Source organism: Engraulis encrasicolus, chromosome 12 (assembly GCF_034702125.1).
Source record: "Engraulis encrasicolus isolate BLACKSEA-1 chromosome 12, IST_EnEncr_1.0, whole genome shotgun sequence".
Lineage (NCBI taxonomy): Eukaryota > Metazoa > Chordata > Actinopteri > Clupeiformes > Engraulidae > Engraulis > Engraulis encrasicolus.
The window spans coordinates 107,120-130,000 of NC_085868.1; the positions used below are offsets into that span (position 1 = coordinate 107,120).

General features: G+C 43.7%; 1 protein-coding gene across 1 annotated transcript in view; it reads right to left on the minus strand.

Annotated features, from left to right (window-relative positions):
• Nucleotides 1–22,881, minus strand: part of cand1 (cullin-associated and neddylation-dissociated 1) — a 136,211-nt gene that overhangs the window by 81,250 nt on the left and 32,080 nt on the right. The window contains exon 7 of the mRNA XM_063211447.1: nucleotides 13,239–13,384. Coding sequence (XP_063067517.1) covers nucleotides 13,239–13,384 — 146 coding nt within the window. The remainder of the gene's footprint in view (nucleotides 1–13,238; nucleotides 13,385–22,881) is intronic.

Below are 22,881 nucleotides of genomic sequence, written 5' to 3' on the forward strand. Positions count from 1 at the left end.
TGCCCACTTTTCAAGCCTGTGAATTGCACACAAAATTTTGACTCCTCTAGTTTTAGTTTGAAGAAGGACAGGCCTAAAAATCACCATGCCCCCTCAATATGACCTTGTCTATCGGATAATGTGCTTACAAATAGCATACCTTGATTATTTGTGGCTATATTAAGTCTTGCCATTTTGGGTTTCCAGATCTTAGAAACTATGTATGCTTTGGGAGTTAACTTATAACTGATTTCCATCATATTTGGGAACTGTACCGTATTCCAAAAGTTTTAGGGCACTCAGACTTTAAATGACAGAATAGGAGGGACTCAAAAACAGCTTTGGGACAAAATGGCGCAACATTGGCACTGGCACCTGGAGTTGCATGACGCAACATTCAGGCTCATGAGATTTGAGACAATTTTATTAAAAATATTGGTAATCTAGGTAGGCTGAGATATTTTGGCTGAGGGCAACTTTTTTGCTTGTTTAAAGGGCTTGGGCATTCAGCAGCCTTTTCTGCAAGTGCTTTAAGCGTCATGGGGTTAAATGGGCCCAATTCGACAAGATGAGATGATAAATTCTACCCCTCATAATCTGCGACAATTGTGGATACCCCAAAATATTGAACTGAGTAATATTTTTTGCAAACTAACTTCTAACTTTTGGGGACGATCAGAACGTCAGTATTCTCTTCTTCGTGTTATGTTCATAAATAATGATGATGTTGTCTACTAGCCCAGAAATAAATTGAAACGTGATAATGACAGTCAACTGCAAAGGCCACATGCGTGTGTGTGTGCGCCTGCTCGCCCGTGTGGCAGCATGAAAAACTGCAGCTGCTTTTGGGGAACTTGAACAGTTCGCCATTTCATACATAGGATGTCATAAGTTTTTTTTCTGTACTAAGGCAATCATAAAACAAATTTCATGTTTTTTCACTATTTGTTGATGGTTTTAAACACATTCCGGCATGCCTGTGTCAGACTGCCATCATTACTAAGAACCATAAAAAACCTCTCTGTAGATTCCAAACTTTTAAAATCCCAATTGCATGTCAGCTGCTGTGGCTGCTACATGTTTCACCATTGTTCAGCCCCCAAATAAGCTTGTAGAGGAAAGGGGGTGGAGGAACTGAATTAAAGGCCGAGGAGGAGAAAGAGGAGTGGCAGAGGTGGAGAATGTGATATGGTGCTTAGTGATCGGGAAACTTTGATGCCGCGGTATGCTGAGGCATTACCCCAAATCACTGACCCGTCTTCTTGAAATGCTTTCACACAAAAAAACAAAAAAAGCAAAATGAAGCAAATCTACCACTTGGGCCATAAGGCCCAAGAATGAAGCCTGTTCCCAGCTATTAATTTGACTGCAAGTGGTCCCCCCATGTAGTTAGGTCATCCTTTGGATAGCACACACACAAACACACACACACCTCAGTACAGAGGTGTGTGTGTGTGCGTGTGCGTGTGCGTGTGCGTGCGCGCGTGCGCGCGTGCGTGCGTGCGTGTGTGTGATCCAAAGGTACTACTGACATTAATCCAGAGCCTGAGGTGTTGTGGGGACTCCGGTAGCTAGCTCAAGGGCATCTTCTGCGTGCACACACACACACACACACACAGCTGATATACAACAGTCCCCCTTGCATACAGCGGCTGGCACGCAAACTACATCCTGTTAACAGCATGGCATAGCAAGACAATGAATTATTGAAGGACTGGGACACAGGAGAGGATCTTAAGATAAAATAAATGCAGAAAGAAAGGAAAACGGGACGGATGCTAGCAGCTGTGGAAGGGATGCCAGGGCTCCTCAGAAGCAGCACCAAATGACAGACACAGACGGCAAGGTAACAGGGGGAAAATTCTTCTACATTTTCATTGGCTGTAGGAAGCAAAAGCATGCTGCAATTTCAGCGGCGGAGTGACAAGAAGAGAAGTGTGTTCCTCAGAGCGTGCGTGACCATGTGTACCCGTGTGTGGTGTGGGCATTGTGCATGCTCGCTCCTGTGTGTGTGTGTGTGTGTGTGTGTGTGTGTGTGTGTGTGTGTGTGTGTGTGTGTGTGTGTGTGTGTGTGTGTGTGTGTGTGTGTGTGTGTGTGTGTGTGTGTCAGGGCTGTACGTTAAGCTTTTTCACTAGGAGCACAGGTGCTCCTAAATGAAAAAATTTAGGAGCACGGATAAAAATTTAGGAGCACAGATACAAATTTAGGAGCACTCTAAAAATGTCGCGACACTTTTGTTATTGAGGGGGGGGGGTGTTTATGTAAAATACTGTGCTTGCACCATTGCTTGTTTCTTCATCTTCATGCACAATAGCCTAGGCTATATGTCAGTGTTTTTTTCCAACACTGGGGTATGGGGTCACCTGGAATTCCAATGGGCTCCCCTGAAATGTCTAGGTGTGAAATAAAAAAAATACCAATAAATATCACTAATTAACAATCCATAGCTATTGTAGTCTAATACTGTCAGAAATATCCACTGGTTTTTTTTTTATAGCCAAAAGTTCAGGATAAAATGGTCCCAGTGCAAAACGTGTTGGGAACCACTGCTATATGCCATAAATCACAGTTCCCATTACTATTACTATTATTAGGGCTATTATTATTATTTCAATATCGGATTCAAGAGGTTTCCTGTTAGCAATGCAAACTCCCGCATTTGAACGTTTTAAACAGTAGTCCATTTCGAAAAGCTGTAAGAAGTTTTGGCACAGAACATCCGACTGGGAGATGAGGCATGCGCGCCTTGTAACTGTTGCCACCAGGGATCTGTGCAAAGCGATTCTGTTTTTTTTTTTCTGAGCTACGGGAGCAGAGATGGCTCAATCTTAGCCAACATGGAATTCAAGCAACATTGACCGTCTTTTTTGAAGAGCGTTCCCAATGGAGTTTGATGCTGTCTATCAGACAGGCTGTGGAAAAAATGAGCAGCTCTCACAATCATACACTCGAACTCAGGAGCAAAATGCGAATGACAGGGTTGAAATGCATACTCGTACAGGTGCGCCCGTTTTATTTTTCTTTCTCGCACAGTCAAAAATTTAGGCTCAATATGCGACCAATTGGTCGCAATGTACAGCCCTGTGCGTGCGTGCGTGCGTGCGTGCGTGCGTGCGTGCGTGCGTGCGTGCGTGCGTGCGTGCGTGCGTGCGTGCGTGCGTGCGTGCGTGTGCACTCTTGTGCCACATCACCTGTAGCTCTCCCATCTAATGAGCAGACGGAATCTCAAAAGCTTACAGCGACCGGCACGCCAGCTACTGTCACTCACTACAGACTCCCTCTGCCGAACAGGCTACAGAGAGCAGGAGCAAGGGAGTGAGGGGAGAGGGAAGCAAGGAAGGGATGGGGGAGGTGAGGAGGCACCCTGGCAGATGGGGAGAAAAACACTAAACAAAAAGGAGAGGAGAGAACAGAAAAAAAAGAAAAAACACAGAGAAGAGCAAGAGGCAGGAGCAACAGAGAGGGTGAGACGACGAGATAGAAATAGGGGGAGACAGAGAACATGAGTGAGACAGAGAGGAAAGGAAGGAGGCTAACAAAAGAGAGAGAACGGGAAAGAATAAAATTAAGCAAAAGGCAGAGAAATTTTCAGCTTCAGTCAGGGAGAGAATGGGAGTATGAATGATAGTCCAAGAAGAGGAGTCAGAAAGAAGAAGGAAGAGAGGGATAAAGATGAAGAACTGAGGAAAACGGATGGAACTGCTGTCTGTGTGGAGTCCATTAGGGGAGTCGGCCGCAGACAGGCCGACACAGAGGCGAGAAGCTGGTGGCGATGTCGGACAGGACAGGACAGAAAAGAGAAGAGAAGAGAAGAGAAGAGAAGAGAAGAGAAGAGAAGAGAAGAGAAGAGAAGAGAAGAGAAGAGAAGAGAAGAGAAGAGAAGAGAAGAGAAGAGAAGAGAAGAGAAGAGAAGGTGGCCATGGCTTAAATCAGCGACCAAGGAGCCGGCCAGTTGCCCTCTGAGACGCAGGATCAGACTGCACCAATTAGCACACTGCTGTGACAGCGCCACAACAAGAAATCAATACGGGAGAGATCCATGCAGAGAGAGGAAGAGGGGATGAGGAGACAAGAGTAGAATGAAAGAAAACAAGCAGGAAGAGGAGAGAGAGAGCGAGAGAGAGGGGGGGGGAGAGAGAGAGAGAGAGAGAGAGAGAGAGAGAGAGAGAGAGAGAGAGAGAGAGAGAGAGAGAGAGAGAGAGAGGGACAGAGAGAGAGAGGAGAAGAAAAGAGAAGTCTGAACTTGACAATAAACAAGGTCAGACGGGTAGTTATCTGCCACAATCACACTGCCACCAAACAGTCAGATGAGATTAGCCAATCTCCCGCGAGAGCCGGATGCATTTGGCCAGACTGACAATCAACAGGGGAGAGAGACAAAGCCATCAGGCTAAAGTAGCCAATTGGCAGGCAGAGAGGGATCATCTTTGTGTGCGTGTGTGTGTGTGTGTTGTAGGCCTTTGACTTTGATATTCTAATATAATTCGAATGTTAAGAAAATTCGAGACATTCGAACGAATATTAATTGGCCATAAATATTCGAATCTGACATGGGTATTGATTTTTTGGGTATTTCATTGGTATTGATTTAAATTATTTTGTTGTAAACATCGCAATTCACAGTCTCAATTTCATTTTTCCATGGCTGGTTAATCGCTAGTCTACAGCTGTGGTGAGAGTCGCGTGCGTGGCTCATCTCTCTGTGTTCCGTAGCAGGAGACTTGCGGCAGGCAGTCTCCTCCAGAGTCTGCATAATAAGCAGATGAGTGCTGCAGAGTTGTTGACGAGTTTCTGGATTTATGTGATTCCCCCTGACCTCTCCCTACATCTCTCTCATCTCTCCCATGGCTGAAGTGCCCTTGAGCAAGGCACCTAACCCCACATTGCTCCAGGGACTGTAACCAATACCCTGAATAATAATAACTAAGTCGCTTTGAATAAATGAAAGCGTCAGCTAAGTGCAATGTAATGTAATGTGATTCAATCCACAAGTAAGTTACCTGTGATTACGCCAAGATAATAACTTTTTGGATTTTGACAAAATGAGCTTCGTTGGTCTGGGTGTCAGATCAGGCAGACTCCAGGTTATGTGTTTGTTAGCATGCTTTTAGCATGTTTTTAGCGTACTGCTAGTTTGTGTAATGTTCGTTTTTAGACAAGAGCAGTCATCTTACCTAGACCTACAAACACACTACCTAAATGTACGTCCTTAGTGATAGTAAATAATACATGTTTGTTGATATTGGTGCTGTGTGCTCAATTCACATGATTCCCAGATGATCCATTCAAATTTTAACTTTGGCTACAAGTTTGACATGGCTGCTAGCTTTGCCATGCTATAATCTGCATTCACACCTCTAAGTACCGTCTTAAGTACCGTCTTAATAAGTGCTGAACGATCGCTAAACAATAATGGCTGGTTGAATGCATGTTGTTAATGGCCCATTAGGCTACATCTCTGGTTGGAATAGCCTTTTACCAGTAACTGGGGGAAAGAACAACTTCAGCTTGATATCAGGTCTAACTGGGGCAACTTTAATGGTAGAAAAATATGGATAAATATTCGAATATATTCGAATATCGTTTTTAATTTAGAAACGAACTTCGACTATGATTTTTGGGCACAAGTCAAAGCCCTAGTGTGTTGAGATGTTCAAAGAGAGGAAACACTATTACAGTAGTCAAATATAATGTGTTTTGAGACCTTATTACCATTCATGAAAAAGGTAACATTTGTGAATAGAAAGCCGGAATTATGGAAATAAATTACTGAAAATATTACATATTAAACACAGTGTAGCCGTAGAAGGACAAAGTACCATTGCACCAGAAACAGTGGATAAGGTACAATTCAAGCCCGCACTTTTCCAGGATCCATGTGAGGTCAGCTGAATGCCCCCTTTAAAGGGTTTATGAAACGAAAACAAAGTAAAGGAATTGGACCATTTCCAGGACAGATTCTGACAGTTCTAAGCCTTGTGAATAAAATGGGATATTGTCTGGGTGATATTTTTTCCTAAAAGTCATGTTAAAACGTTCCCAAAAAGTGTTATGTTCGTTTTTTTTGGTGACATGCAAATTTTATGCAAATGATATGCGTGACATAAAAGGGGGGAGTTCACCTCATTCCACCTTGTTCAGATCAATGGTGGCTAGTACCAAACCAAAGCGCAGTGTCAAGCAGTGTGTTGCTGGAGGGCCGAACGGTGCCAGCTGCAAAAATGGCTACTTGACAGAAGGAATATCTTTGCACAAGTTCCCTTCTGTGAAGAATGATGGAACTGTGGCCAACTGTGGAGAAGGCTAAAACAAGGGCTCTGTGACCAATTCGTACGCAGGCACCGGTGTGGCAGCTTTTGTGATATGCACCGGATTCTCATCCGCCCTGTAGGCTATCTGCTTGTAGGATAGACTGAGTAAAGTTAAGTATAGGGTACAGTTGGGCTAAATCAAATATGCCTGTGTAACAACAAGACTCTGATCTAATTCCAAAGTGTAGGCATAACATAAATGACAGTCCCAAAACATTTGCTGACCATATCGAAGATTGTGTAATCTCTGTTCATGTTGACATTCGCTTCCTGCCATACATTTGTCCCACATCGCTTGCCATAGCCTCGTACAAGCAGATGTACATGTGGATGAGAATTCTGGTGCATATCACAAAAGCTGCCACACCGGCGTGGTTTTGAAGCAAGCTCATGGTCACTGTTGTGCTCGGCACATTTCCACCCCTCGTGCTTCACCACAAATGTGGAGATCGCGGGCATGGTTGGACTGAAGAGAATGCTATTGTCTCAAGCAGTTCCAACAATTGACATCCCCGGCGTGCAGACTGAAACTGCCCCTGTAACTGCTCGTGCACTGCTTTGCTTTAGGCTACGTTTTACCTTGTCCATCTGCTTTGTATGTTGTTTTCAGGAAAGGGTAATGCACATTACATGCCAAACCGATGCAAATGCTCTCGGGATATGCACTTTTTGTTGATTGCCATACAACTGGTCAATAAATTGGTTTTGGGATATCCGCGCTTCAGCCTCCGTGGTGCTCTCGGTCGAGGACAGCCAACTCACAGACTGGGCTACTGCTTAGCGAATTAACGGAGATGCATATAGCGTAGGCCTACTTTTTTTCTCTCTTCTTTTTTAGGATTTCGGGGCTGCTCCAACAGCCTATTACCTCCGTTTTTTCTCTAGTTGATAATATTTTTGCATGTACATGCATTTCAATCACACTATATCGCGCAATTGAATCAAAATGCCCCCCATTTGTCAACAAATACACACGCCATGTCATCTTTGGGTCATGGCAAAGTGCCCTTAGCAACCGTAACCATAAAGAAAACAAACTGTCAGGCTAGGTCAACAATCGTCACTTCGCCTGTCAGACATGTCACTTTCTGCAGATGTATCAGTGCCTCTGAAATAGATTTGTGCTGCTGTTTTTTTTTTCTCATGAGGTTGGATGTGTGGTTTTTCGACACGCTGATGTTTGTATCAGAATTTTGGTTCCTTTATAAGATGTGGGTCCATCAAATGTGTGTTGTTTTCTCAGATCGCCATATTAGCAAACCAGGGACTCTCCTCTTTGATGTCACAGCCCAGCTCATTAGTCACACCAAATTTCACAGAATTCACACTTTGAGTTGCCATTTTCACAAGTTCCTCCAGGATGATTGGGTTCAAAGTCTCATCGATGCTATCAGAAAAAACAAGGCTTTAATGGGAATGACCGTTTGTTTTCGTTTCATAAACCCTTTAAGAGACCAGCAGAGGTACAGTAGATGTCGATGGCGGTAGCGCACATCTTAAGCGAGTCGCCACCAGACACCACAGAAAGAGATGGAGGAGGGGACAATGACCCCCCTTTAACACATTGACTGCCAAGCCAAGGGAAAACCCGTTTTTACTTCCCATGTGTTGGCTCCCAAAACTTGAAAACCAGTTTTTAATTTTTTATTATATTTTTCATAACTAGACACTTCAATGCTTATTGTGTGCGATTTTGGGAGCTCTGTGATAAGTAGAACAGACATAGATGGCAGTCAAAACTTGTGTCATCATCTGAATATTTTAATCATTAATCATGGCTTTGTGTTAACAACCCCAAATCATTTTTGATAGTGCTACATTTGATTGTGGATAGAATTCTAATCATTTCCGCATTGTGTTCAATTGCGCGTCAGTTTTCCACAGGGTGGCAGTAGTGCTCCTTAGATCTAACCACGATTACACATCAAGGAGGAGAGGAAACCCCGCGATAGGTCAGAGGAAGGAAGGCGGTCCTATGAAAAGTTAACCCAAAGCTGTGCGATCGATCTCGGAGAGATAGGGACGACGAAATGAAAAGGCGTAGTAAGAGAAGAAAGGTGCAACAGGTTCGTTTTCGCCAGACAACACTGGAGGAGTCTGTATTCCTATTTCGCCACAAGAAGCAGACTCACTATGACCAGCACCGTGGTGTGGAGTCGGTGGAAGCAAGTCCCAGTTCATCTGAAGCTGGACCTAGTGGCGAATGCCGTGCGCAGCCAAGTCGGGCATGCAAAAAAGTTTGTCAGGTGGATCTTAGTAGCAGTGATGACGGCGACACTGGCGATCAGTGAGACGATCAAGACCTTTGGAGCCCAACTCGGACAGCACCAGGACCTGGTAAGATCACACATTTTCTAAGAAGAACGAACTCATTCGCTAGCATGAATTAGCAAACAAGTTACCTCAGTAATTTACTAAACTAGCTAAGCTTACATTGCGTAAACACAAGCATGCATGCCCTCGCCTGCCCCGTGATTGTGTTGTAACTTGTAGCATACTTTTTGTCTTTCATCAAGTTTCAGACAGCGAGACTGACTGCTTCTCGGACGAGGCAGGAGAAATGGAATAGACCCATCACTCCTTCTAATTTGGGGCCGTACAACAACTGGTGCATTTGCCATGTCACCAATATCATTCAATGACGTTGGCTCAGCTGTGTGTGCGCGCGGGTGCGCGCATGGTTGCGTGTCGGGGTGAACCCGGTGTGTAAAAATGGACATGAATATGATACGTTCGGGTGATAGAGTTGTCTTGCATTACAAATGTATGCTCATTGCATGTGATGTAGTCTATTGTGTAATTCCAGATCCGGATGGCATGGAGGAATTGAAAGGACGAAGGACAGAACCACAGGTGCCTTCAAAGAGGGGTGCTGCCTGCCTGCCTGCCTGCCTGCCTGCCTGCCTGCCTGCCTGCCTGCCTGCCTGCCTGCCTGCCTGCCTGCCTGTCATGGTAATAACTGTGCTTTTATATATTATGCTCATCATTTACAGGTCGACAAATGACAAGGGGCAGAACAGCTGGGGCCAGGCGAAGGCGTGCACCAAGCCGGTCGGTGAGCAGTACCACCCCGGAGGAATGGCAGAGAGAGGACTGGAGGCCTAGAGACATACCCTTCACTGCAAGCCCTGGACCACGAGGCGCAGCCAAACTGGTGTCTGACCAACCTGTCGATTTTGTTGACTTGATAATAAATGATGAATTGTTGCAGACAATAGCTGAGCAAACCAACCTCTATGCTGAGCAAATCATGACAGCGGATAATAGGGGTAAGTTAATGCGACAGGGACAAGAGTGCATCCTTGGAAAAAGGTGACTGTACAGGAGCTTAGACGTTTTTTGGTCTTTTCTTTATTACAGGCATTGTCAAAAAGCCTACACTGGCTAGTTACTGGTCAACTGACGAATTGGTTTGCACTCCCCATTTCAACAAAACAATGCCACGGAATCGATTTTCACAAATTTGGAGATACCTCCATTTTAGTGACAATCAGACAGACCATGGGGGTGACAGGCTGTACAAAATACTTAGATACAAAAGTACTTAAGTAAAAAAGTCTTAGATCATGTGTTGGCCAAGTTTGGTGAGCTGTACGAGCCCAACTCTAACATATCAATTGAAGAAGGCATGATGGATTGGCGTGGGCGCCTTGCTTTCCGGGTGTACAACCCACAGAAGCCCATAAAATATGGGCTGAAGTCATACATAATTTGTGATTCAGAAACTGGTTACTGTTTCGGTATGAAGTCCTATTGTGGGGAAGCTGGGCACTTGGGGGACATTGTCGTTATCCTTCTGGACAGGTTGGCAGGACAAGGATACAGGCTTTATATGAATAACTACTATAACTCTGTAGCACTTGCTGACAGGTTGCTACAGACGAACACACACATTTGCGGCACATTGAGAAAAAACAGGGGGGAACCAGACACAATTACACACTGCAAAAAAATCTCAAATTCCAACCTGGGGCCAGGTGACACTATTGCACTGCATAACAACGTTGTCATGGTCTTGGCATGGAGGGATAAAAAAATTGTAAAAATGATTACCAGTCTCTACCAAGATGAGATGCAGACATCAATGGTTTGGCAGAGGGGCAACAATGAGAGGGTCTCAGTTCAGAAGCCAGCATGTGTTGTAGACTACAACAATTCAATGAATGGTGTCGACAAGCTGGATCAGAATATTGCTTACTACCCATGTGTGAGAAAGTCTGCAAAATGGACAAAGAAATTTGTCCTGTACTTGTTTCAGATATGCCTATTCAATGCATTCATTCTGTACAAAGCCATGAACCCCCTGGGGAAGCACAGGAAGCTGTTGTCATTTACAATGAGTGTGTCGAGGTCTTTCACTGGTGGACGAGTTGAGGGGGAGGCAGGAAACGAAGATGCGGCTGGTGGTGATGATGGTTTTGGTTGGCTGTTGCAAGGTCAAGACCCAAGGGCTCCAAGAGGAGATCCTCCAGCTAGGTTGACTGGAGTTGGCCTGTATTTCATCATTACATGGTGTGCAATGCCACCAAAGAATAAAAACCCAGGTCGAGTATGCAGGGTATGCAAGGCACGTGGGTACAGACGTGAAACTTCCTTTAACTGTGCGTCATGTCTGGTGCCCTTGCACCTCAGAAATTTTTTGAAAGTTTACCACACAGATTAGGGATGGCACAAACCGCACCGAAAACCGAAACCGTACAATTCACACACATACCGAACCGAACCGTGCAATCCGTCGCAAACCGCAATTCATGCACTGCCCAGAAAAATATGTAAAACAGAGATTCTAGGAGTATCTTATCCAGTCTCTCTGATTAAAACATTAGCGTATAAGACCAATCAGAGGATGACACAATTAAAATCACACCATTTTCACATTATAAGCCTATACAAACCATAGGATATTTAGTGATAAGTCCGATTCTATTAGCCAATTGAAAGAGGGCATTTGGAACGCTCAGACAGCGCACATCAGCTGACGACAGTTTAAGTGCAAGCGCAGGTTAGCACAAGAGGCAGTTCTCAGACACATGCAAAAGGTCAAATTCAACTTGGCAATCATCACTTTATAACTGCAGTTATATAAATATTGTTTAATATTCCTAGTGCACCATTTATCATGAACTAAAACCGTAGAGAACCGAAAACCGTGACCTTGACACCGTGATATGAACCGAACCGTGAATTTTGTGAACCGTACCACCCCTAACACAGATCAAAACTTTTCTTGAATGGATGGATGGATGGATAGATGAATGAATGTATGAATTTGTAGACCACATACTCAGAAGTATGGAAGCACTCAATCTGTAGGCTATTATTCTTTATGTAAATAATTTATACGTTTAGGCCTATGTGATTGTCAGGGTTTTTTTTGTAATGTATGAATTTGTAAATATTCCAGAAATACTAAGAAGTATGCAAGCATGTAACAGCCTGGTTTGTTGGCTATGATTGTCTGAGAATTTTCATTGAATTTCACCTGTCGTCATTTTATGAAAAACAGTAAGAAACGTGGTTGTTTTGTTAGAATACCAACATTTTCTTGGTGGTTTTATGAACATTCAAACTCATTTGACACAAAAACACAACGATACAAACCACTTGACCCGGATATACAAGCGCTCAAAAGCGCGACAGGCTAAAAGGCGCAGGTTTCAGAAAAGCCTCGATATCTCCTCTTGAAAGTGAAACTGCACGATTTTTGTGGACACCCGCCCTGGTTTAGCGAAGGATTGCGAGGTAACGGAGAAAGGAAGAGACATACGGTTTTCGCTGACTTAAAGAGTAAAGGCTCGCCTTTCAAACGAGCCATAGCATGAGTCAGTGGCCCCATCAGATAATATACGGTGGCCTTACAAAAAACATCAAAAATGGCCAAAATGTCTGGTAGTCTATGTCAGTATTCTGAAAAAAGCGCTGGTAGTCAATGTGTTAAGAGACCGAACTTGAGCACACTCCTTTGCATTAGGTAGATGGGATTTGATTTATCTTGGTCTAACCACAGTGATTCTCAACGTTTTTTGAATGAACGCCCGCTTGACCGCATACGTGTAACCAGACATCCAGGTACTTCATTTGTGAACGAACGGTTCCGCCCCTTTTGGGGGAGAGTCCATGCTTCAGCCAAGGCTGTTTGGCTATATTAATTGAACAGCCAAAAATACAACAGATCTTCAGCATGTTGTAGCATGAACAATGCTAGTCTGCAGGTCCTTGTCGTTTATTCTTTCCCAACACTACCAAGACCTTGCCTGGGCTTATCCCCAAATGTTATCCCCCAAAAAGGGGCGTAACGCGTGCATGGCACACATTACACCGGTTATACGTATAACCCCCCCCCCAACCTCAAGCCTGCCAACATTAGTAAAACTGGGTGCATTCCAATATGCCGACTTCTGTCCTCCCTTGCTCACTTGCCTGCTTGTGACCTCATGATGACGTCACAGACGACAGAAAATTTACTACATATCTTGCAAAAGCACAATTCTACTGCCATTTTCTTATTTGCAATCGGGATGGTGAATGAAAAACAATCCCCCAAAACTTGTTGAGGCTAGGCAGACAACGGGGAAACGCTATTGTTTTCTCCACGGAAGCGGGGCCAGGAGGAGGGGCAAGGCTACAAGCACAAGTGGAGGATGGGAGGCCGCATATTGGAATGTACCCACTGACTTGTGCCTCCCAATTCCAAGCACCGCCCCCTCTCATAGCGCGTTCAGGCCGACTGAAAACCGTACTGGAGCCCGTTCCCGCGCCTAATCGTGAACCGGCCGTCGTGTTCACGCCACAGATATTGGCGTTCGCCAACCGGAAAGTTGGTTCACAACGCGAACCACAAAATACTAGGTTTTTCTCTGCGAACCGTGACAACAGCGTGGCCGTCAGCAGGTTCATCACACTAGTCTAGCATATTGACCAACTGGCTGTGCTTGGCGGTGCCATACCCTGGTAATCTTCGTCTGCTCCATCTGCGTCCATGGCGTTCTCATCCTCATCCTCATCGTCATAGTTATAGTTGGGGTCGTAGGTCAAGTACTTCAGACAGATGCTGATGATCGTGGGCACGTGCGGATACACCTCCTTTGGACACCTGGGAGAGGGCGAGAGAGAAAGGTACAGTTAGGTGCAATTGTGAAAGAGGGCCAAAGCGGAAGAAACATGGAATAGAAAGGAGGACAGAAAGAACAACAAAAAAAGAAACGTGGAAACGCTGGGGGGTCAGGCCACAATAAGCCACTCTGAGCGACATTGATCTGATCCACAGCGCTCTCATGTTTATAATAACTGGGGACGATTATTTACAAATGACTTGCTTACTTGTTTACAAGAGCACTCGGTTAATCCCCTACTGCTTGAGCAATTGCACTGCGCAGCAGAAAAGCTAAAAAAATAAGTTGGAACTGAACATTGGAAGATGAAGGAGAACGAGGGCATAGAGATCAACCAATAATGGCCTCATAATACTACAACACCGTGTGTGTGTGTGTGTGTGTGTGTGTGTGTGTGTGTGTGTGTGTGTGTGTGTGTGTGTGTGTGTGTGTGTGTGTGTGTGTGTGTGTGTGTGTGTGTGTCCCAAAATCTATAATGGTTCATAATCTTCCAGCTGTGATTCCCTACTCCATCCCCCACATGTCTTTGCCCCTCTCTCTCTTTCTCTCTCTTAAGAGGAGCGTAGACTTATTCCATTACGATGCGCAAATCAAAGATCGGGAGATGAAAGAGGTTATTTATTAAGCACACAGCAAGGGAGACTGATTGGAGAAAACACACAGGAGGGAGAGTGTATAAAATATGTCTGTATAGTGTTAAAAGAAAAATACAGTGAAACATGCAATGATTTTGGATCAACATCATAACGAGTTGATAGGTGGGCTGAGTAGCTAGCCGGTTGCACTAAAAACGTTGTGATTTTTTTTTTTGTCTAAATGTGTGTCTGCATATGTGTTTCACTACTGTCCTCTTTTTGTGTCAATTGTTGAGTGTGGCATCTTAATCCCACTGTGTGGTTTGTGCATGTGTGCATCCTCTTCCCTCCTCTGCTGCCAGACAACGCTGCTAATGGAGCAGATCACAGCCAATAACATTACCTGAGGAGGATCTGTAGGTATGTGGCTGTGTGTATGGGAGTGCACGTGCATGTGTGTGTCTCTGTCTCTCTGTCTGTGGTGTCCGTCTGTCTGTGGTGTCTACACATGGGTGACGTTGAGCTATCATTCTGCATCAGTGTTCACATACTCCAGCAAGTGATTCTCATCTTGATCCTCTGACTACTGTGCACAGGCGGCCACTGAACTCCTTCACCTTTACCAAGATCGCAAGCCTCAGAGACAGGCATGAAAACGGGTCAGGGGTGAAAGAGGTGAGAAGGGTGCACCAAGGCCGGGCGGCGCGGTGCTTGTCCGTCAGCGGTGTGCGCATGGCATGTGTGGTGTGCAGTGGCGTTTTTGGGGGATGGTGTTGTATAAGACTCATACTAGGGGGGTCTGGGGGCATGGTCCCCCGTGGGAGAATATTTTGCTAAAACAGTCTTTAAATGGTGAATTTTGAGCATAGGCCTACTGTAGCGACCGAGGGACAGTGAACATGAGAAGAACTGCCAACCACCTTCGTTACTTCACGATTTAGCGGTCATGTCTGATGAAGGGGGCACATAGCGTCAGAGGGGGCTTGGGTGGGTAGATGGATAGATAGATTGATAAAATGGGTTTAAGTTCTCAACCTTGTTTGAATAACTTCCCACTTGGCCTCATAATAAGCTTCCCAACACCCCATTGACCTCATCAAAACCTTGCCAATGCCCCCCTTAGTATTAAAAAATAAAATAGACTAATGCCCCCCCAATGGCAACTAAGCATCCCCTCCTCTCAGCACTCTCCAATGCCCCCTCGACGCTTGTCTGGTTGTGATCTCATTTGCACAGTTAATCATCATATTTCAGACAATATGCAACACAAAAAATCTTTGTCATTGTTTGGATAAACTACTGAAATTTTATCCAAATTACTCAAAAGTCCATTCACCTGTTTCCCTATAGAAAAAATTGATAGGAAAGCTCCAACTTCGACCGTGAAAAAAACGTGTTTGACCGTGTTCCACTAAATATAAATCAGTAGATTTTTAATATGTAATTTAGCCTAGATGTAGGCTAAGGATTACAAAAAAAACTTGCTATGATTCCTATTGCAGTTTGTCCCATATCAAATGCTATATTGGCTAAGTTAGGCTTCTCTATCTTTCTTGTGCGTGCTATAAGAAGCCGCAGCATATGATTGGATGGATGATTTTGGATGCCTCACGTAGCCTTCATGTGCTTCTTCACATGGTTTATTACCCCGTAGCGCAAAAAATCAGATATGTACAACAAATACAGCGAACGGAAACTCAAATATTCTACTGTACGCGTGAATGGACATGGCTATTCCGTGTTTTTTCAATTAATGGTTTGACGTCAGGAAAACGTGCCGTGTAGCTTAACCAAGCTTTCATTAACGGAGCTCTTTTGAGAATAAATACTTCTTCACGAGGGCAGGGCAAATGCGGTTTCAAATTATTAGGAACAAGGCCGACAGGCGGACAACAGATGCGTCCCTCTATGCCAGTTCCAACTATGCCACCCCCCCCCCCAAACGCCACCCTGGCCTCCTCCTAGCCTGTCAACGCCCCCCGAGGATGTACTTTTTGTTTATTGGTCATCATGGACACTCCACATATTGTGGCAGGCAGCAAGGCAGCAAAATGGCGAGACATGGCTTTATTTTTTGCAGTTTAGGGTATAATAAGCTTATCATCATTCTTGGATTTGGAAAAGATCCATAGGCTATGATTTGAAATTTCACATAGCCTAGATGAAGTGAACATTACAAATTACCAGACATTTATTAGGCCTAACAACCTTTAGTATCACGCCATTTCAGCAGTATGTGCATGTGGGAAAGAATCTAAACATCGACAAATAATAAATAAATAAAACCGTTTGGGTGAATCATGCGCTTATGGACTTTTTTTCAATACCAGCTTCACCGTCAAGGCACAAAGCAGTGAAACTCAATTACCCAGAATGCTGCACGTGAGCTCTCTAGTGATTCTGGAAAACAAACATGGCGGCAACTCGCTTTACTACCTTAATAATGTGTTAATCCGACGCTAGATTTCTTAACTGATGAAAATCGAAGGCAGAAATCAACATTGTAGTGTCCAAATATGAGGTCGATTGGTCTATTTGTGGCGTACATCACGATCGGCTGAGTTGTTGGCCTCACGTTTGTCAGTTAGCCTGTGGCTAGGCTACTTTTCGCCAACGTTAGCATCCGGTTAGAAAGGCTATGCTTGCACGCATTCGCTCCGGTCCAAAATGGCAAGTCTGCCGCCTTGTGGCCACATGAAGGAACAATTGAAGGAATGCGTTTCAGACACAATTGAAGGAATGCGTTTCAGACGGACGGACGGACGGACGGACGGACAGACAGACCCTCTTATAGAGATGCTGGGACGCATCTAAAAACAACTTAACACATTGACTACCAGGCGTTTTTTGAAATGTTAGCCTGAGACTCCCAGCCAGTTTCATCATTTTGTTGTCATTTTCAAACAGCCACCGAATATTTTGTCTTAGACCTACAGACACATGTTAGGGCTTGTTCGAACGCTGAGAAATCAGCTTTCTACTGTTTTTTACGTCACCCTTCTACCTTCTTCCATTCCGAAGTTATTCTACTTTAAGCGACAGCTACATTAGCGAAAAATGGCGCATTTCCCCTTTCAAACTCAGTAAAAAGCCTTTTTGTCACGGATGCGCTCTTTGACTCTCCGAGTTTAAATTGAGGATATAAATATATTTTCATGCCCCAAAGAGAAGACCAGTCGCTTCCAAGTTAACTAATTTCATGAAAAAACACCTGGATCACTTCTGTTTACTGCTAATATAATCACTGGAAGAGCTAGTTACTAGTGTATCCTGATGGACATGTCAGTCATTCAATAGCAAAAAGTAGATGCGCCGAAATACACTCACCAACGTTAGTTTCTACTGCTGTGTTGTGCTGTTTTTTCATTCCAAACTTCCATTTCCATACCTAATTTGATGACAGCAAACCTCCTTATCCTTCTGTATGCCTGTGTTTACGATAAGCTAGCAAAGTCCTGACAGGAAGCTAGGTATGTTTTGATTACCCAGGCGCCTTGATGTGACGTGAACAGGAATTGTGCATGATTTCATTGGCTGTAATAACACTCAAAAATACTGCATTGTGATAAGTTACACAGATGAAATATCCAAATAATTACTTTGTAGGAGTTTGACTGTAGGTGTTTTCATGATCTATGCAAGTTCTGTTCATCACATAATTACGAAAATCACACAGAATGTGCATTAGAATGTGTAGATTCAGAATCCACTAAATAAACTCAAAAACGGGAAGTAAAAAGGGGGTTTCCCGTGGTTTGGTAGTCAATGTGCTAACCAACTGTAGCTACCACATCCACTCACTTTTCATCGAAATGCTTGATTGTTGTTCTCATATAAGAATAGGCCTGCAAAATCATGATCTCAAATAGCTACCCATCTGGGAAACGTGCATCTGTGACACATCGTCAGATTGACATTTTCACATACTCAGAGATGTTTTAAATTGCGCTCTTTCAAAGAAGAGTAGGCCTATGAAGGGCGGGACTTAGATTGAGCTGATTGGTCAAACGTCATTGTCAGTAGGGCTGGGCGATATGACGAGACCTATCGTGAGGACGAGAGAAACGTGTCTATCGTGACCTTTCTCCTCTATCGTTTATATCGTGATAAAAAAATATTTTCATTATTACAGCTAATACACATTTTAATATAATTTCACCTCTTAATATAGCCATTTTATGATTGTAAACATGTGCAAAAAAACATTTTATAACTACTTGTGGGCCAAACTAGGCTATTTTATTTTTTTACTCCCATGATTTATTTCTGGTCGTATGCTGTCGAGAGAGCGCACGCAGGCTATTCAGTCTGTTTGACTCAAACTTTGAGTCTGCAGTCACTCCTCGGTTGGCGCCCCCTAGAGTGCAGTACCCGGAAAAGTGTCTTTGCCACTGCCTTGCCAGCTAACGTGACGAGCACCGGGCAGCAAGCGTGCGAATCATGGCTGGAAAAAGGCGTTGGACAACTTACCAAAAATGAGCCAACTAGATGCTGCGGTGAAGTTTGGCATTCCTACCTGCGCTGTTTTGTACATTCTGAGCACGAGACTTCCCCCCCCCCCCCCCCCCCCCCCCCCCCCCCCCCCCCCCCCCCCCCCGAGCCCCCCTCCCCCTTGCGCTTCTGTGAAGCGCATCTCCCACACAACATCTGCTTTGCAATGGATCTCGAAAGTAATGGAATTGACACGTTCCGTACGACGCACTATGGGCTACACATTTTGGCCGGTGATGAAAACAGTTATAAAGCCCTTTGTGCACTTTCACTGGGACTTCTCGTGAGCACATCATTCTCTGAAATGTTTAACTTGACCCTCTGTAGCCTACTTGGAAATCCACCACCATTTTTCAGCAGAGGTAGGCTAAAAGTTAAAGTGACTCGATGCTATGATGCTGCGCATGCCATTGAGTCCCAAACAGTTAGGTTTGACTTCTGGGCATGAAACGGTTTTGCAAATGCAATGCCCTTTGTTGTGTTCACTGATATATTGGTAAAAATACAACAAACAGAATTGTTCCTCGACAGCAACCAGCGTGAGTCAAGTGATTATTGGGAAGCATAACGTGGTTGGGGACAACGCTGGTGGGGACGAGAGCAAGCAATAGGCTATTGCGTGCTGTTTATAACAAGTTCTTACATAGGCTATTCACAAACATTTTCAGCTTTGTTCAGTTTCATATTAGGCCTACGGGTATTTTGTAACATTAAGTAGGACTATTTAAAATGCGCTAATATAATTTACTGACAAATTACAGTCATTTTTTGTCAGACATTTTGTCCCGTCACATTTTATTTTGCCGGTCATTCATGCCAATGTCCGGCCACAGATGGCTAACGTGAACCTTGCTGTTTATGGCCGCAATTTGCGCATCTGTGGTGGTCTTGGTTCGTGGGACTCTCACATTGGGAAACGAGATGACTGGTGAAAACAGGCGATGAAAGATTTTTTTCGACCCTGTCCGTCAAACTGGTTGACTATGTTTTTTGTTTGTTTTTTTTGTTTTTAAGGCTATATCGTGATACATATCGCTATCGTGATATAAAATAATCCATATCGTGATATACATTTTTGTCCATATCGCCCAGGCCTACATGTTACCATTTTGCTCTTTTAAAATATAAAGTATCTGTCAATATACTGTATATATGATATATTCATAAATGCCCTTATCACTCCATTGTACACTTAGGACTGAGATATACATATCTGAACATCAGCATACATTTTATTTTGTAATGGCCTATAGTAAATCATCCAAGCTGTCACTGACACTTGATATGTACATGTATTATTGACTTGATTGATATGAATATTTCAGTTGGACTCCTAGGCTTAAATCATTGAGGGGGTCCTAAGGAAGTAGTAGTAGTTTGTGTGTGTGTGCGCATGTGTAAGTGGGATTAAAATTATTGTTTGCCATCTATCTTTGTCTGAAGAGCAGACTGAGTGCCTGAACCTGCTAATGCTAGCATGCTAACATTGGGAGAGTTATGTGTGGCCCAGTTCAAGGGTTTATATCTTCTCCCCTAAATTTTCTAACCACAATTTTCTTTTTGGATTTTATAGATATGACCCACTGCAAGTTTTTAAAACTCTTAATGAATGTTGGTTCAATAGCTAACTGCCCAGAAATTAGCTCTCAATTGTAGAGTGATCTCATTCTGACCATGGTTTTTATGATTTTCCTCTTTTTGAATCTAAATAAGACATATATAACATTGTTTTCATGGTAAGTTTTGCACATATTTTCAAAGTTCAGTTTGTATACATCCAGGGCTCTACAGTGCGAGCATTTTGCTCGCATATGCCCCTAAAATAAATGATTGTGCGAACGAAATAATGGGAAGGGTGCACGTGTGCGAGTAGATATTTCAACCCTTTCAATTGTATTTTGCTCCTAAAATAAATACCCCCATAGAGAAACGCAGGAACGTGTGAACGAGAGAAGGCGCAAACGACAGTGTGCGCGCCACGCACAGAGAAACAGAGGCAGAGAGACAAACAGTCGGGGGAGTTTTGAAATAAGATAAGCGTCGGGAGTATCGAGCGCTTCCAATGACGGAGAAGAGCTGGAGAGAAACTTCAGCGCTAGAATTGCTAATTCTCCGCTTAGCACAAATGCTAACAAATGCTCAACCTGTTAACTTTGTGAGAAGAAATAGCTTCGGTTTGTATACACTTACGTGTATCTTGTAAGTACGTGGCTTGTTCTGTTTATGTTACTCCTCCTGAGACGTTGGCAAGGGAGGACACATAGCAGGCTCTCTCTGTGCGCTCACTTGCTCAACTGTCATCATCATCACGTCACGTCATGTGAAGTCAGTATTTTGTTGGACAGTCTTGGGGTGTAGCCCAGGGCACGTTTTTGATGTGCAAGCCTTCAATATTGCCAAATTGTTATTTAGAGGAAATGTGTTTGGTTGGCATCCACTCTTTTTTGTTTCATTTCTAAAATGCAAGTATAGAACAATGTTATATTTTCAAAGAGTAATGTTCAGATTACTGAGTTGCTGTTACTGTGGTACCAAATGCAATTAGAAACAAAAAAAGTGTAACCCATGGGTAGGCTGATCATAGCCTCATAGGCTACATAGCATATGCGAGTCATTGTAGGCCCATTTTCAGGACAGAAGTGCAATTGCCTCTCTGGTCTCTCTTGTAAAAAATCTGCCCCCCTGACCAATTTCATCCTCGCACCCTGCCAGATACTGCTGTGTAGGCCTGAATTGGAACACCAGCTGCGTATAGAAATGAATGTGATAAATATAAATGTGTAATATTTTGTTCAGTCCTTTTACTGGGGGGAATTTGGAAAAGTGGCCTGAAGTGAATTTAATTGTAGGCCTACCCCTCTAGAATGTGTATTTGTGTGTGGAAAGAGTATATTCTCTGTAGCTGTGTGTTAATAATGAAGCTGCGTCACAAAAACTTACTGTGCTCCTAAATTTTTATCTGTGCCCCTACATTTTTTCACTTAGGGGCACAGGTGCTCCTAATGAAAAAGCTAAGCGTAGAGCCCTGTATACATCACACACAAATAGGTGGATTGGCCCATAACACCATTATGTCCAGGCAGTACAGCATTTTACTACTATTGGCTCGTTTTGGGCAGCCATCTTGGATTTACCCCATAAAAATTACCTTAATGACATTGAAATTTGGGGCACCCCTTCTGAAATGATGGAGAACACCCTAAGGAAGGTCTACACCGATTTTGGTGCTTCTATCCAGCGCGTAACGATTAGGCCCTTTTTGGACGGTAAGAGACCCAGCTAGTATGACATCTTGGACCGTGAGCTTATGTCCGACACTGAGGAAGAAGAGGAGAAGTGAGTAAAAGTTTTTTGATGTTCTGCTTGTGTTTGGCAATCTAGTTGCAGCCATCAAAAACCGCATGATTACATGGGATTGAAGTCCGGACAGATTGTTTTATGTGCCTTTACTAACTCTCTTACAACTAAAATAAACTGTGGTTTTGTGCCTTTTTACATCACTGTTTATCTCGCTCTATCTTGCTGGCACCGAGTAACCCAGGCTTCAGTCAGCTGTTTTGTTTGGCGACTAGCTACATGCAGCCCCTCGACTAAACGTTTGGTTACATGGGAGGATGACAGCCTGGACCGACTGTGTTGTTCACGGATTGCATTTATAACTAAAATAGTTTACTAACACTCCCAGGCTTTGTTTTACAGTTGTATGATAATGAGTTAGGCAACAGGCCTTAATTTACACAGCAGAGGAGACATCGGCCTGCATATAGAAATGAATGTGTAATGAATGTGAATATAGACATAAATGTGTAATGTGTTGTTCAGCCCTTGGAGGAATTTTGAAAAACTGGCCCTGTGACCAGCACCCCTCACGTAGAATGTGAACGCCTATGTGTGTGGGGAAAAAGGCATAGCCTACTCTCTCAGACCCTTTTTGTCTGAACAATCACAGTGCTCCTAAATTCTTATCTATGCTCCTTTTTTGTTTTTTTCATTGCAAAGACCCCTGCATGAGGGACGAATGAAAGTGTGTTGTAAACAGAAATGATTCACTTTTTTAATATAAATGACAATGTACTACTGCATGTCATGGGTAAAATCTTATGTAATTTCTCAAAATATAAATGGCTGAAATGTAGGCCTATAGTTTCTCCATGCGGTAATGTCATACTTCAGTCATTGTTTCGCCATTTTGCTTTTAACCCCCCCCTCCAAAGGCCGTGTGAAATGCCCCCCCCCCCAAAATCCCGGCTGCCCCCATAGTTTCCAAAATTTGTTACACTGCTGTGTCTGTGTGTGTGTCTGTCTGTGTGTGTCTGTCTGTGTGTGTCTGTCTGTCTGTGTCTGTCTGTGTGTGTCTGTCTGTCTGTGTCTGTCTGTGTCTGTCTGTCTGTGTCTGTCTGTGTCTGTCTGTC